The sequence below is a fragment of the Nesoenas mayeri genome, assembly GCF_963082525.1.
Source record: "Nesoenas mayeri genome assembly, chromosome: 1".
Taxonomy (NCBI): Eukaryota; Metazoa; Chordata; class Aves; order Columbiformes; family Columbidae; genus Nesoenas; species Nesoenas mayeri.
The window spans coordinates 130,561,800-130,577,563 of NC_137541.1; the positions used below are offsets into that span (position 1 = coordinate 130,561,800).

The 15,764-nt window shown below is 38.5% G+C and overlaps 1 protein-coding gene across 1 annotated transcript; it reads left to right on the plus strand.

Annotated features, from left to right (window-relative positions):
* Positions 1-255: 255 nt before the first annotated feature.
* POU1F1 (POU class 1 homeobox 1) lies at positions 256-12,402 on the plus strand (the record flags this gene model as incomplete). The annotated part of the gene is given in 8 exon segments (XM_080350813.1): positions 256-397; positions 3,085-3,088; positions 3,090-3,232; positions 4,144-4,261; positions 5,305-5,546; positions 7,365-7,529; positions 8,942-9,002; positions 11,760-12,402. Coding segments are annotated over 8 exon segments (1,089 nt in total). The 3' UTR covers positions 11,974-12,402.
* Positions 12,403-15,764: the final 3,362 nt, after the last annotated feature.

Consider the following 15,764-nt stretch of genomic DNA (forward strand, 5'->3'; position numbering starts at 1 on the left):
CAGGTATTGTGTTTGTGTGGGAAGGAAGGAGGCTCTATAGCAGTATAGCAATATTGCTGGGAAAAAGAACATTAAAATGGATAAAGGGATTTCCTAGAGGTATAAATACCTGCACACGACCTCCCTGTGCTCTGGAGCCCTCCTGTATATGTATATGCAGGTAAAAAGCCTAGAATATAGTTTGAGCTGCCGTTAATCACGCTGGATCTGTTCTGTTAGAAAACGGGCAAGTGGCTCTTTTGCTTGTTGGAGGGTATGACTTGCCAAGCGTTTGCTTCATCTGACACCTTTGTACCCTTGAATTCTGACTCTTCTACCTCTCTGCCTCTGATAATGCATCACAGCGTCGCAGAGTGCCTGCCAGTTTCTAACCATGCCACCAATGTTATGTCTACAGGTACTTTTTAAAAATAATCTTGCTCTTAGTAACTGTCATTTGTAATGCTTCTGAATGCTATGTGTTCACCAAGTTCTGCAATATTTACAGTGTTTGGTATCAATGCCGTATGTCAGATTGGGACTACATTAAAGTAGAAGCATTTTCACAAAACTGCATGATGAGTGAATCAGGTACACACCACATGTTTGTGTTTTACTGAAATTTGTAGCTTTCTCTTAATTTGTTACAAATTTGGGCTCAAGTATGCTACTGATGCATTAACTTAGAACAGGTTCAAACAGTTACTGTTGTTACGGCTATATAGTCTTGAATGACAGATGTTATGTAAAGTAATTTAAAATTTGGTTACTATGGAACTAAAATTTAAAATTATATCAATTACCTTAAATAGGAATGTATTTAAAAGTGGTCAGGCCTAAATATAATTTGGGGAAGGTTTCAAGAAGGAAAAATATTACTTTACAGTGCATATTGCAAACTGAATCAAGACTAAAATTTAAGTGGGATGTTCAAATTTGATGTTAGAAGTCTCATTAATAGTTTTGAGTTTTGTGTGTGTATATAATCCAATTAATTGCATTTAAATACTAAGACTATGTAATCACTGAACTATCTGAGAGAGACAGAGAAAGAAAGAGGGTTTTCTTGCAACCTTAAACCTGCAGAATTGTTGATGGAAAATTTTCAGGAACAGAAAAATTAATAGTTTTGATTTATTTGAAATTGCATTAAGGTAAGAATTTTACTTGGAGCCTTAACAAGCAACTAGCTTTATGCTGAAATACATTGGTAATAAAACATTTTAATACCAAGAAAAAGCATGTAAGTAATGAAATCTCAGAATTGGTGTTAGATAACAGGATGTTATACATTAAGCAGGAGATTCAAAATATCCTAACATTGCTGTTGATTAACAGCAGTAATAGGGAATAGGAGAATTTAAATTTTGTATGAGGCCAAATTTATTTATCTGTATCATACTTTATTATCTAATAAAAAGTATATAGCGACAGCCAGCCAAAAGCATTTGCTCACCTCCTTCAAATTCAGGTTTTGATATTTTTTAGTTACCTCTCAAGAACAAATATTGCTGCAGTCAGTGGGAATTTTGTTTGCAGGACCACATGTAGCAGATGAGGCTGTGAGAATGGAAGCAGTGACAGAGAATGCTTACTAGAACAGTTAAAGGCTTATAAACTTCTTACATAGATTTGGAAATTGCAATAAGCACTGGTATGATGGTGAAAATATCGAAGGAGAATTTGTGCACAAAGTAGACATGAAATAATTTTGTATAATGACTTATGTTAAATGTCAAAAATGTTTAAAATGTGCCACAAAGTCGAAGTGAATATACTGCTGTTCAAATACTGTACCATGTCATACAGCTGATGTTCTACAGTATCCTCAACATTTTAATTGTCATTATTTAATTTAAAGAGCATCATTACCAACATTTAATTTTAAATCATATTAGAAATTTGGAAATGTTGGGTTTATTAACAGAAAACTATAGTTTAGGGATTATGAAATAATAGAAGAAAAAAAACACCAGTAAACACTTAGATCTTATCTCAACAGAAAAGTTGCCTTGGTCTAAATGCTTTAGTATTATTAATGAAATATTTATTTTGAGTGCACTTATACTAGTATAAGCATATCTGGTTTAGTAGATTCTATATCTGTATAAATGTATCTAAACAGGACATTTTGCTGTTATTATTACTGTTATAAAAAACAGAGATTCTAATTCCTAATTACTTATATTGTTTTGAACAACAATGTGTGCTCTAAAGTGCAGTTTTACATATCTGAATGTTCACAAACATGAATTTTTAATATTATAATTTATAGCAGTTGTTAGAGGGGACAGTATATGCAATTTCTGCGCCTACTTATGTATGAGAAACCACCATATCTCTCATTTTGCTTTCAGTAAAAAATTGTCTGATTCTTCAGGCACTGGTGATCCAAAACAACCCTGTGAAAACGCTGGAGAGAAAATAATTGTATTTCTTGGTGCTGATGATGGAAAATGATGATTTAGGCCTAGCTTTTTAGAAGACCCCAGAGTCTGTTGTCCTGCTTCCCTACCACCCCACCAAAGCACTCTGAAATGGTTTTGGTAGATTGGCACTTGAGAAAATGCAGCCTCTGGATGCCTCAAAGCAAATATCCCGAAGTGGTGCTTTTGGAAACTCAAGTCTTAGGAATATGTGAAATACTGCCTGCCTTGATGTCTGTGTTCACTGTGGGGTTTGCACAACAGTGAAGCAAATCGATTTTGTGGGAACATGGAGCAAGGTTTTATGCAAGATTAAATGAAATCATGTATGGAAGCTGGTTGAGGAGAGGAACTGATCTCCTCCTGGAGGCTTCAACGCTTCCCTTGCTCAGTTGTATACGTAAACTGGGTTATGCCCATAGATAATACTAAAAAAAAAATACTTTGAGACCATAATAAGATGATTTCTGGTTTTGGCTCAGAAGGTATCTCACTATTTATACTGGCAGTTGCATCTGGTGTGACCTGGACAAGTATCTGGACTTCCAGCAGTGTTAACATGATGGCTATGACTCAGAGCTAAATGTTTACTGAATGCACACAAAAACTGCATGCAAGGATACTGCCTGCCTCTGAACTTAAAAGCTGTGTCTTGAATCCTCACACATTTTCTTACCAGTCCCATTTTTTGTCTTTGATCCAAACACCTATATGCTCCTGTATTCGCTTTGCCATGACGACTTTGGGAAACACTCTGGCAGGCCTTCATTACTCTGTGCCTTCCTGTCATTATGGAAATCAATCGTCAACCTATGGGGTGATGGCAGGTAAGAGACATCCCCTCAACTGGGTGAGCTATTAGCATGTTGATTTTGGCCAGTTTTTCTTTAAAGAGACTGATTCAAGACAGTTGCTTAAAGAAGACAGGACTGGGGTTAAGGCTCTCAAAAGGGGGTTAGGAAATCAAGGATCAGTGCCCAAAGTTTCTTCAAACTTCTGCGTCTCTTGGCAAATTGCTCTGTATCTTATTTCTCTCTACAAGACTGGGACAGTGCTGCTCTTTAGGCTTGCCTATGTTCACTTCTTTGGTGATCACCACTTTTTGAGGGATCAGGACTGATGTACTTGATACATATGTGCACTACCGGTAGATGAGGTGATGGAGCCCTCACTGGAGCTACAAAATATAATGGTGGCACAATGAAAAGCTAGCTGAATTCAGCAGGAAGATCATACAGATCATACACTCATGAATGTATACTAGGAGTGTATGCTAGCATCCTGCTCAGTTTTCCATGTCGCAGGCTGAGTTAGGAAAAGGAACTGTTATTCTATGCAAGTTCAAGCAGCCATCAATGAAATAATGTGACAAATCAAATTAACACAAGCCAGAGAAATAATCATGACTCAGAGCTAGGCCAAAATCAAACTCAGCATTTTATTTCATTTAAGATGAAGGAAATACTACAGTAAGTCAGTACAGATGAATACATCTGCACAGGGACTATTCACGGACAGTCAGTAGACTTCCTTCACTGTGTGCAAATGTCCAAATGCTCCTATTTCATTGTCCGTTAATATATATGTTGCAAACATTCCTAGCATTGCTCAAATCCCCAGGAAAAGTCCACAGGTATTAAACAAAAGGTATTGCTAAGAAGTTTCTTTTATTTCAGTCCAAAATAAATACATCTACATTTTCCTTCTTTCTCTTTTTACTCTTACCTTTTGCTACTAGGCATCAAGCCTGCAACTCCAGAGATTCTATCAGCAAGTCTCTCCCAGAGTCGCATCTTACAGACATGCAGCATGCCACATCCCAATGTGGTAAACAGTGTCAGCACCTTGCAAAGCAAGTCCTTCTCTTTCCTTTTTTTTTTTTTTCCCTTTATTTTTTGAGAAAATCTCCTTTTATGGCCATCCTGTGTAAAAAGCATAAAGTATTCCTATGGGGTTAGAATCTCCAGTGCTGGTGAGAGCAATCGAAGCAGTGAAGACAAGAAAAGTAAATGGAGGAAGGGGTGGGAGGTTAATGAAGTTCAGAGTTCTGCTATGAAATTTTGTGTAATTTAGAAAATTGGGAAGGATGTCCTGAGAACCTGGAATTTATGAGCTGCTTCAGATACACGGAAGAGTGTTAGTATTTCTCCAGCCATTTTATTTTTCCCACCTCATGTCAGAGACTCTTTAGCTCTGTGTACAATATCTAGAAAAAAAACAGCCTTCACTCTTATCTGAACTCTGTTGTTAACTCTGATATTTGTGAAAAAAAGGTAGCACAAGATAGTTTTGCTTTGTCCTTGAGGAATTTCTTTTTAAGCCAGAACAATCACAATGTCTTCTGGGCTCTTCTCATTTTTTTTTTTGTTTGTTTGTTTTGTTTTGGTTTTTTTTGTTTGTTTGGTTTTTTTTGTTTGGTTTTTTTGGTTTTTTTTTGTTTGTTTTTTGGTTTTTTTTGTTTTTCTTTGAGCTCTTACCTGTGTACTTTCCTGAAACAAGTTTTATGTTGAAGCTAAACCAAGATAATATCTTGTCTGTACATCATTGGCACATTTTATGTGGCTCAAAATGACATAGATCCATAAATCTTGTTATGCCACTTAATTCTAGCTGAGGTCTTGGATTGTTATTTAAGTTTGGACCATTTACCCCTTATGTAAGTGCATCACAGTTTGCTAAGAGGCAGGGTAGCTATGGCCTGTGAAAGTGGCTGTTGCTCAGTTTTCAAATATTGAGACGTGAGACCGTACCTCGTAGGAGATTCTCACTCTTGGATACATTTGCATATGTTATACAATAAATATTACAGACATGGATTATGCGATGATGAAGGTATGTTTTCATTGTGTAGAGGTAGAGAATAACTATACTGAGTTTTCTTTATGTGTTGCTCAGGTAGCCTGACCCCTTGCCTTTATAAATTCCCGGAGCACACCCTGAGTGCCAGCTCATGTGCCTTGGGCCACAGCTTCGCGCCCATGCACCAGCCCCTCCTGACAGACGATCCCACCGCCGCAGACTTCAAGCAGGAGTTCCGCAGAAAAAACAAGTCTGTCGAAGAGCCCATTGACATGGACTCCCCCGAAATCAGGGAACTGGAGAAATTTGCTAACGAATTTAAGCTGCGGAGAATTAAGCTGGGTATGTGTTTTATGTCCATGAACAAAAGGCTGAGAAATTCTAGTGAAAGAAAAAATATTTCCAAATGTTTTACAGTCCAGTCTCTGCACTTATCTAATCGTAACTCTAATCCTGCCTTGCACTGCTAAACTGTCTCTGTTTCTCTAAGACTTACATAGAATTAATGAACTTCAGCTTTTTGCAACTTAGTACACAGAAAGTGACTTTAAACTTTCCTGTCCCTATATTACTTAAGTCCAGAGAAAACTATTGCTGTTCATTAAATTACATTCACTAGCAGGTGCATTATTTTTCACAGCCCCAAATTTTCTGCAACTTAGGGCAGCACATGCTATGACATCTCATACTCACCTTTTTCCCCATGAAGTTCTTCACTTCATGGTGCAATGTCATTTCAATATGTAAAATGTGTGACATCCATGGCAAATCTTTCATACCAATAGGAAGCTTCTCTTCCTGGTTTATTTTCTTTTGCCAAGACACAGGTACTGCAGCAACTGATATCTTTGTTGCTGTCTGAGAACTACTGGGGCTGATGCAAGATGGATTTCATTAAACGGTCTCCAGTGAGGTGCTTGTCTTTCACAGGACAAATCTTAGCTGAGGACAAAGGTGGACTGAGCCCTGTCTTTCTCACCTGTAGGGGATAGAGGTACATGCCAAAGTAAAAGCCTGTCTCATCCTTGTTTGAAGTGTACAGAAAAAAAATCACATCCAGCACTGCAGATTCAGCTCTCTTATAAATATTGGGTACTCTGAACGAAGACTTGTAATTTTGACATTATTACTTATAACATGACTTTGTATCATTACAAAACAAGGTGTCCTTCTAGCTTTATAAATGTAAAAAACTTATAAGGTTATCACAGGCATCTATGCATTACTTAACAGCTAGAAAGCTAGTGTGTTCCATTTGCAGAGTAAAAATAAGCACTGAAACAAAAAATTAGGGTTTAAAAGTATTTGCATCTTGGTCAGTTTTGCTCTATACCATGTCTTTGATGTCAGCCACAGCAACAGAAAGACTCGTGAGGCCCCACGCTGTTAATCACTGTTTTTATTACTGCATCTTCATCCTGAATTTGTAAGGGAGCAAAACTTCCTCTGATGCAAGCAAGTGGCACAGAACCTGTAAGACTGAGCTTAATGCTCTCCTGGGAAAAATGCAATTTGCACAGGAAAACTAATCTGAAGTTGAGCTTTACAAGGGAAGAGAGAGTTAATATGGGCTGTAGGTTTGAGGCTGAGAAACACAGAGCAAGTGCAACCAAAATGGAGGTAAAAAGCTGCCTCATGAGACATTCAGCATCTAAAGAGATCCCATCTGTTCTGGTGCAGAGGCAGATAGGGAAAAGGATAAGCCAGACTCCTGAATGTAGCAGATACACATTCGCAGCCTGGAACAATGAGCTGTTGTTACAAAACCAGTGGAATGGAAACCACAGCATTTCTTTGATCACTTCAACTTAGTCATTGCAACAAATGACACGAGACCAGTGGTGCTGCTGGGGATTATCCTGTTGCCTTTGCAGCACCTATAGAAAGAAAGATACAGGGTGTCTGGTTCCCTCTCAAATCTCTAATATTGAAGTGTAAAACCATTAAATCAGTGAAAACCTCCAATGAAACCAACAGGAGGCTGAAGTCTCTGAGGTGAGCTCGGACTTCGTCACAAAGACCTCTGCAGAAAGTCCATCCTGAAGACACTGCAGGCACACACAGCTCATAAAAGTCAGCAGTGAAGGGCCAAGCATCTCATGGAAAGTAACTCTTTCTATAAAGCTCCAAAGTGCCTTTTTTTTCCTTCATTTTTTACAGGTTACACGCAAACTAACGTTGGAGAAGCACTGGCTGCAGTGCATGGTTCTGAATTCAGCCAAACTACTATTTGCCGGTTTGAAAACTTGCAGCTGAGCTTCAAGAATGCATGCAAACTGAAATCAATACTGTCCAAGTGGCTGGAGGAAGCAGAACAAGTAGGAGGTAGAGAATTGAAATCCTCTAAATATTGATTTGCATTTAAACCAGGATCCTATATGTATGTTGAAGGACGAGTACATGTATTCCGTAGACTAATGTTTTTGTTTTAGCAGCTTCGATTACTAAGATGTGCTTATATTAGATTTTGGTTGTCTTTTATGCGTGAGCAAAGAGGTCAAATTGAAATGTACGCAGGGTACAGAGCAGCAGAAATATCACTTGACCTACTGGAAGTAATTTATTTCAGTCTGATCCCAGTAAACGAGCTCCAGTCCTGTGGCATAGGTCAGAGTTGTTATTAAGATGGGACATTTAGCAGCATACAGGGATTCTTCACAAACGAAGAACTCTTCCTTCCAGCCTCTGGTATATGAGATGTAGCCTTGGGGAAAAGGATTTGAGTTCAGCTGCAGCAGTGGTCTTTAAACCCTGAACAAGAATAGCGTGGCATAGAAGTTTTTGATGCAACATTTTTGCTGCTAGGGGATTCCTTCCCTTTTGTCCAGTAATTTCTAGTTGCAGGAAGAGGCATGGGGTTCACTGGGGAAAGAGTATATTAAGAACAGGTTGGTTGATTTAAAGGAAATGGACTGTTTTAAAGAACAGCCTTTTCAGCTGGATGAATTGGGATTCTGGGAAGCAATGTGCCTGGAGGTGACAGCAAAAGCCAGGACTACCACCGTGTGGCACTCACCTAGCATAGGAAGAAAGAGAAAATGATCTTAGTGCTACTTTTTGGATTCACCATTGTATTGAACAGTAGATAAGGTCAAAATGCTGCTTGTGTCGCACACTTCAGTTTACTTTGAACCAAAGGTAGAAAGCTTCCTTCCCCTGTAACTACACTAGAAACCAGAGAACGGCCTAACACGGTTGGCATATTGCAAAAAGCACACATAAGGTGGGCAGCAGCTGCTGACTGCATGAGCAGCATTGCAGGCTTGAGCTGCAGGGTAAGATCATGTGTGCAGGCAGTGGCCTCTGAGAAGTGATGGAGGACTTGTCCATCGGGAATTGGTATGGAAGATGCAGATGAATAAATGGAGTTGGGAGCCAAGGCCATGTTTCTGCAGAAAGAGGGTGAGGTAGCTGAGGGGTATGGAAATGGAATCTGTCCCTCTAGATGGTACCCATCACGAGGAAGAAGGCAGGTGAAAGGAAAGGGCTGAAGTACAGCTTCTTACATAGGCACAGAGCCAGCACTTTAGCCATGGCACACCATTTTTGCTTATAGACATTTATAGCTGGAGGTAAAAAAAATGACCAACCGTCTGAAAGAAAAAAGTTTTTCTATATGTGGTCCTGCTCTTATTCAGTGACATAAAGGGACTTTTCTTCTGGAGAGAATTGTGCTTGTTTCCCATTCCCTGTTCCAAGTAACTGCTTGATTTGGTTTTGTTCCATTTTTAATGTAGCTTTATACAGTGAAAAAGTTGGAGTGAATGAGCGGAAGAGGAAGCGCAGAACCACCATAAGGTAATAAATATTTAGAGGGTTACATGTTCCCCTTCGACTAAGATCCTCCTTTTCGTGGTCTTGAAATGAAAGTGTTCCTATTAATGAATCTCTATAGCTAGTGTTTCAAAATGTTTCACTGTTTTGAAACATTCCACTGAAAAATGGCAGCATAACCCTCCAAACCCCCAATTTACTCCAAATACACTACATTTCCCAATAAAAGACTTTTTTTTTTCTTTTTCAACATATGACAACATCCTTCAATATGAAAAAAAAATCCAATTCTGCCCAAATTTTATTATATCAATATAGTGAATGAGGTATCAGAGCATCCCCATTTGCATTTTGGGAGATTATATATTATACCAAAATAAACTGCATTATTTTTCCAGAGAATTGAGGTCTGGGAGTTTGAGAGCAAGCTTTTACACATAATATTGGATCCTCATCCCTATCCTCTGCCATTGCATTCTCCGGAGTTCACAAAGAAGCACTTCAATGAGCCAAATGGAAAAAAGGGAGCTGTTCTTGGAAGCTCCTTCTGCTTCTCATATCTCTGGTGGCCAACGGCTACCATCTATCTAGCCTCAATTCCATATGAAAACCGAGTAGGCTGGTAAATCATATTACAAAAACAATTACGAAATAGGCAAAGTGAGAACATGGGGCAATTCCCAGGCTTTTACGATTGATGAAGAAGAATTCATTCAGGGGACCTTCAAGGAGCTGTAGCATTCTTTCACAGGAAGGGAATTTGGCTGCCTCTGCCTGGTGCTGCCAGGCCCTACCCGTTACAGTGAATTACCTGATGTTTGCAGAGGGATCCTTCCCAACGTACCGTGCCACCTCCCAGACATGTAAGCTGCTCTATTGTCCTACAGCCTCAGAATCCTATAACCACAACATGCACCTCCTCCTTTCACATTCAACTTGGGACTTCTTTTCTTAGTCATATTGCTTTTGATATAAAGAATAAAATGGATGTGTTATTTCTCTCTGACTTTTCAAGTTAAAATTATTCCAATGGGTTTCTCCTCAATCAGGAGTGAAGGGATGGGCAATGCTTCATAGCTCATTTGCTCATCAGAGCACCTCACAAGGGATGAAGCTGTACTCTTGGGAGGCCAGTTTCTCCTCTCAGTTTCTCTCCAAGTTAGTAAAGATTGAGCAGCAGTGCCAAGACCTTGCCCAGTTTATGTAGTATGGCCTGTGTGAAAGCTGCCAAGTTGAGAGCATTTCTGTCCTAGGTGTTTTCCCCTGGCTAGAGGAGACTGCTCAAGGCTGCTCATCTAACATGGTGGGTTTTAGTGTTGTTTTTAACAGCTATTGGAAAAACTCCTCATATTAAGCATTTTTAATTCTTCCTGCTTTTACATCCAAATTCACTGCACTGCAAGTATCAAATATGGCAGATTGTCAAGGGCACAGATAATTGAGAGGAAGTTCAGGACCAAACCACATATAATAAGAATATACATAATATACAAATCACATATAATAAGAAAATATAAGAAAATATTAATTGTTCCTTTGAAGGTATATAGGACCTCAGTTTGAAGACCTCAAACTTACCAGGGAGGCGGACTTTATCTGACCCTCAGCATTACTCTTATCAATTCTTAATGGATGTTTGAAGGTAAACTAGATGTGAAACAAAAGTCCCACTAAGTTAGGGTAGTCACATCGTTAAGAAAAAATGCTTAATTTGAATTTGTGGAAGCTATTTTCTTTTCTACTTTGATCAGAAAGCCTATGAAACTGTTAGTCAAAACCAGTGATACTTCTAGGCTTCTGTGTGTGTAGAACATCATGTTATTAATTAGTTAGTTTTGGTAATGTTAATAAGTATTGTGAAATAGACCTGTAAATGACAAAGTAACAACATATTGCAGACGAAGTAACGAAATAACTGGAACTCCAGCAAATCCTTTGTATATGTCTTAACAGAAATACCTGCACCTCATTTCCAGAATAATGCATGAAGTGCCCTCTTGTGTCCAAAGAAATTACAGCTACTGCTGAAGCCAGTTTCAGATGTGTCCTGGTGGCACATAAGTATGCCGCATATACTCTGTTTTCTGAGAATAAGTAACACAAACGGGAATTAAATTCTATCTGACAGTAAGAAAGTTTGTTGTTTATTGAACCACTCAACCTTGGTCACTGCTGACTCTGAGGAACAGATTAAGGCAGACTTTAGCAGTGATAATTGCTAAAACAGCTTGCTGTGAACTGCTGATTTCTAGAAATACTATGGTGCACTCTCTATAACAAAAAGAGATGAAGAACTTGATATGTTTCCCAAATTGTAAGTGACGGAGCTCTTGCCCTTTGTAAACTCAAATGATTTGATACAACCAGGTAACCACACTAATGTGCATTTGCTGAACCCCTACAATGGTGTAACTGGGGCAGAAAGGGTGGGCAAGCTTGTTCCAGTTCCTGTGATCCAATTCATGTCTAGCTAGTAGCTGTATCTCCTAGAGAACAAGAAGCATAAATATTTCATTATTACCACTGAAATTGCATCAAACTTGATGTTAGTTTTGCTTTTAAATTAATCTATGCTGAAATTCTGCCTGATGTGATGCTCTTCATGTCAGCAAATGACTACAGTGTACTTTAAGCTCTGTAGGTTTCCTTTGTGTAGGAAAAAAGGAAACACACTAAGTCACTACCTTTAGTGTTCTTACTTGTCCCTTCTTGTGAACTAGTGGTGAAAGCCTGAATGCATCAGAAAAGTTTTTAAAGGTGAAATTTTATCCCTTTATCCAGTATTGCTGCCAAAGAAGCCCTAGAGAGACACTTTGGAGAACAAAGTAAGCCTTCTTCTCAGGAAATTATGAGGATGGCTGAGGGGCTCAATCTTGAGAAAGAAGTTGTGAGAGTTTGGTTTTGCAACAGAAGACAAAGGGAAAAGAGAGTGAAGACAAGTTTACATCAGAATGCCTTTAGTTCTATTATCAAGGAGCATCATGAATGCCGGTAAAGCTTTTCCATATATAGAAGTGGTTTTCTGGGGTTTGCTTTGTGTTGTTGGGTTTTGCTTTCTTTTGTTTTTGTTTTTGTTTTTGCTTTTTGTTGTTGTTGTTTTTGGGTTTTTTGTTTTGTTTTGTTTTGTTCTGTTTGTTTGTTTGTGGTAAATATTGTATATATTGTTAAAAAAAAAGAAAGTGTTTCTCTTACAAGCTAGCCAGCTTCAGATGTTGTGTGTTGTGGAAGACATGATTTCAATGTAAAAGGCTGGAAACAAATTAAATGCTACTGCATATATTTAAAGAATTGGAGGTCTCTGCTTAACTGCATTGAACCTATTATGTGTTATTCAACTAGAGATGCTATCCAAATTGCACAAGTAGTTGCGGTTTCCCTATACTGTGCCTTTCTTGTATCTGTGTTACATTTACTGATTAATGGAGAACGCCATGTATAACAGGTACACTATGCATCAGGAAACAAAGCCTTCTTAGTGTTGTGTGTGAAGAAAGGTTACAAAGCTTGATACCAGCAGCTACAGTATTGAAAATATGTTGCCTCTGCATGTGCTAACTAGCTTAACTCCACTAACCTGTGTGAGATTTTTAAGCCATGAGGGACATGGCAGGGTCCCATCTCCAGCGGTGAATGCTGAGCTCAGCAAACAGAGCTCACAAATTCCTGAGTAAGAAATTAGAACTTCAGAGAAGACAAAGTGAATAAGTGTCCTCAAAGAAGCAGTGGTGACATTGCTAAACATCTAGTTATGGCCAAGATGGGATCTACCCGTGGGATCTCGTGGGAGAGAGACAGGCAGGGGAACGCCAGCTAAAGAACTGCCTTTCCAAAGGACAGCTCAAACTCAGCGACCCACTCACAACAGCTGCACACCTCTGAGTGGATCGTTCCAGGTAAATTCACTCTGTAAGTTCAGGACAAAGCCATCAGAAATGTGCCAGAATTGCTGTCATTATTTAAGGGGGTGTAAGCTTACCAGTACTGAGGTGTCAATGCTATTCCTACTGTGTGCTCTGTCTCTATGTACCACTTGACTGCCTTAAATGGATGCCAAGTAGAAGCAACCTTTTTTATGCTTGTGATCAAAGATAACTCTTGCTTATGTATTATATACCTTAAAGTTTGATTCGGATATGTTTAGCTATAAAAATTGGGATAAAATTTACCTTACCTTAAGCCTTTGTGACTTGAAGGGAGAAAAACTAGAGAATTACCAGGGTTTTTATTCTTTGGGCCTTCTCTGCACTGTGTTTTTTTCTAATTAAATCCATGTGTGGACATATTTACATCAGAGATAGCATGTTAAGTTGTGCTCTTGTGCTCTGAAATAAGTATCCGTAGAAAGCATTTGTTGCGCTGCATATTCCCGCTCTTTTCCACCTCACTAACTGAAGACAATCCCTTGCCATTCTCTAGCATAGAGAGATGATAATTGGGGAAAACAAACAAACCAACAAACAAAAAAACAGTGCCAGAACTCCCCCTAACAGAAAGCCAGGCACTGAGAAACTGAATTAATGACTGTAGTACTCATCAGGGATAGATTATCCAGCCATCTCTTCAGCCCCGCTCATTATTATTAGAATAGCCCATTACCATATATGTGTTTTTGACTGTTTTCCCAGGGCTGAAATTAAGTGAGTACATCCAAGTTGTAATGGCCAGATACATTTTATTTTTCCATAAAACAGACCTGATGATTTAGAAAATGTCTAGATAATAGGCCCACAGAAAGCAAAAGGAGTTTAATGTTCAAGATCCCTTAGAAGCTGTGTGTACAAGTTAAGTGTTCTCTCTCTAGTGTACATTAAATTATCTCTGATACTTATTACAGTAACCATAGGCATAGTCATCTATGGAAATTAGGCTCCTGGATTAAAAAACACCACCACCACCACCACACTTTTATGGATGAATGCATTGCTATAACCCCCATAAATTTAGAATAAAACTTCAGTTTAATAACTTAAAGAAATTGTATTTTGTACTCTTTTCAGGTTGTTCTCATCACTAGCATAGCTCACCCACTAGAGCAGAGAAAGACCAAGCTGTAGCCTTTATCCACAGATTACGAACTTTCTAAAAGGATGGAAAATAAATACAGTTGAGAAGATCAGCATTCAGTAAAGGTGGTGGCATGCATTTGTGTATCTTTGATGTTAACATAATCTGATGTTATATATGTTGAAACTCTGGGAAATATATAAATCTTATTTATAATCTTAGCTATTTTCTTAATTATGAAAGGCTTCCTAGAAATTCTATAAGCCTGTACTTCCCCCTTCCCAATAAAGTATTCCTGCATATTTTGTATTTTCAGGTAATGGTCTGTAGTTCTGTTTTGGTAATACTTCACTTTTATTTTATAGTTGTGTATCATGTTGATGTGCTTATTCACTTCAGTGTGCGGTAATAGTTAATTCAGGCACAGACTTACCAAAATATTGTCATTTCTAGTCTTACAAGTGAAGGCTAAGTGCAGAAGCATAGCAAAATAAAATGAAAGATGACATAAAATGCCATTTTCTTGCAAAAGAATGACAAAAGGCAAAGTGAAGGAAGCAGCCATTATTTAAACACATCTAGCTGTTGTCACAGAAATTAGTAACAAATTAGAGCAGAATTGTTTAAAGAAAAAAAAAGCTGGATGAAACCAATTTAATGTGCTGCAGCTGCAGCCATTAGATTTAGAAAAAGTGGCAATTGATTTTTTTTCTGTACAATTTACTGACTGAGGAGTTGCCATCAATCTCTCTTGATTGGGGAAAAGCCCTGAGATAAGACATCTGAGGGGTGTAGCTTTATAAACCTCCAAGAGCTTAGTTAGCTATTTGACTAACACAGGCTGCACTATTTTTCTTTGAGATGTTTGTGGGGTTCTTTTCTCGGTCTTACTTTTCCCATGGTAACTTTAGGTAGGGTGTTAAACTAGAATAGAGGATAAAACAAGACATTATGACAGTGTGTAAATCTGCGGTTCACCTCTCTCTGAAGTACCATGTAGCATTCTGTCCCACTCATCTTGAAGGATGTAACAAACCTAGAAAAGGCCCCTCTACAGGCAAAGCTGATGATCAAAGATATGACAAATAACTCTTCAACGTACTGTCTCTGTCTTAGACTTAATGTGTGTGCATTGAACACTGTAGAGGTCTCCTGAATTTAGGGCTATACGGAAAGGCTGGATGGATGCAGGTTGTTCACCCCCTTGCCTAACGTGAGAACTATGAGTAAACATGCAAAGATGGCAAGAAGCATACGAAAAAACAAAAGTAGTGGTTTTTAATGCAGTGCGGTTTAAGATCTGTGGAACGCCTCAAAAGTGTGGGTGCCAGAAGTTTATTTATATGGACAAGCTCACAGATGAGAAAGCCACTTAAAACTGTTGTATATAGAGGAACATACACACGGCTCTGGCCTAAGTTGAAAATAGAGGCTGGAAGAGTATTAGAGGAGGAAGCATCATTTATATGTATCTTTTTCTCATATTTTCCTGGGTATTGTTTACAGGCACTTGTGAAGTAGGATTCTGCATGAGACAGACATCAGTCTGCCCCAATAGAGCCACTCTTAGGTGCATAAACAACTGCATTGTTGTTCTTGCATGGAAGATTTTTAGATTCAGTTGCTGTTAAGGTGTCAGCAAGGATGGAGGAGTTTAAGGACTGAGTGGGATATTTTTTTTAGTCTGATAGGAGTGATTCAAAAGGAATTTTATTATATATAGCTATAACATACTAACTATAATTAAAATAAATATAAGCAAGCCTGCAAAGGAAAAAGTCA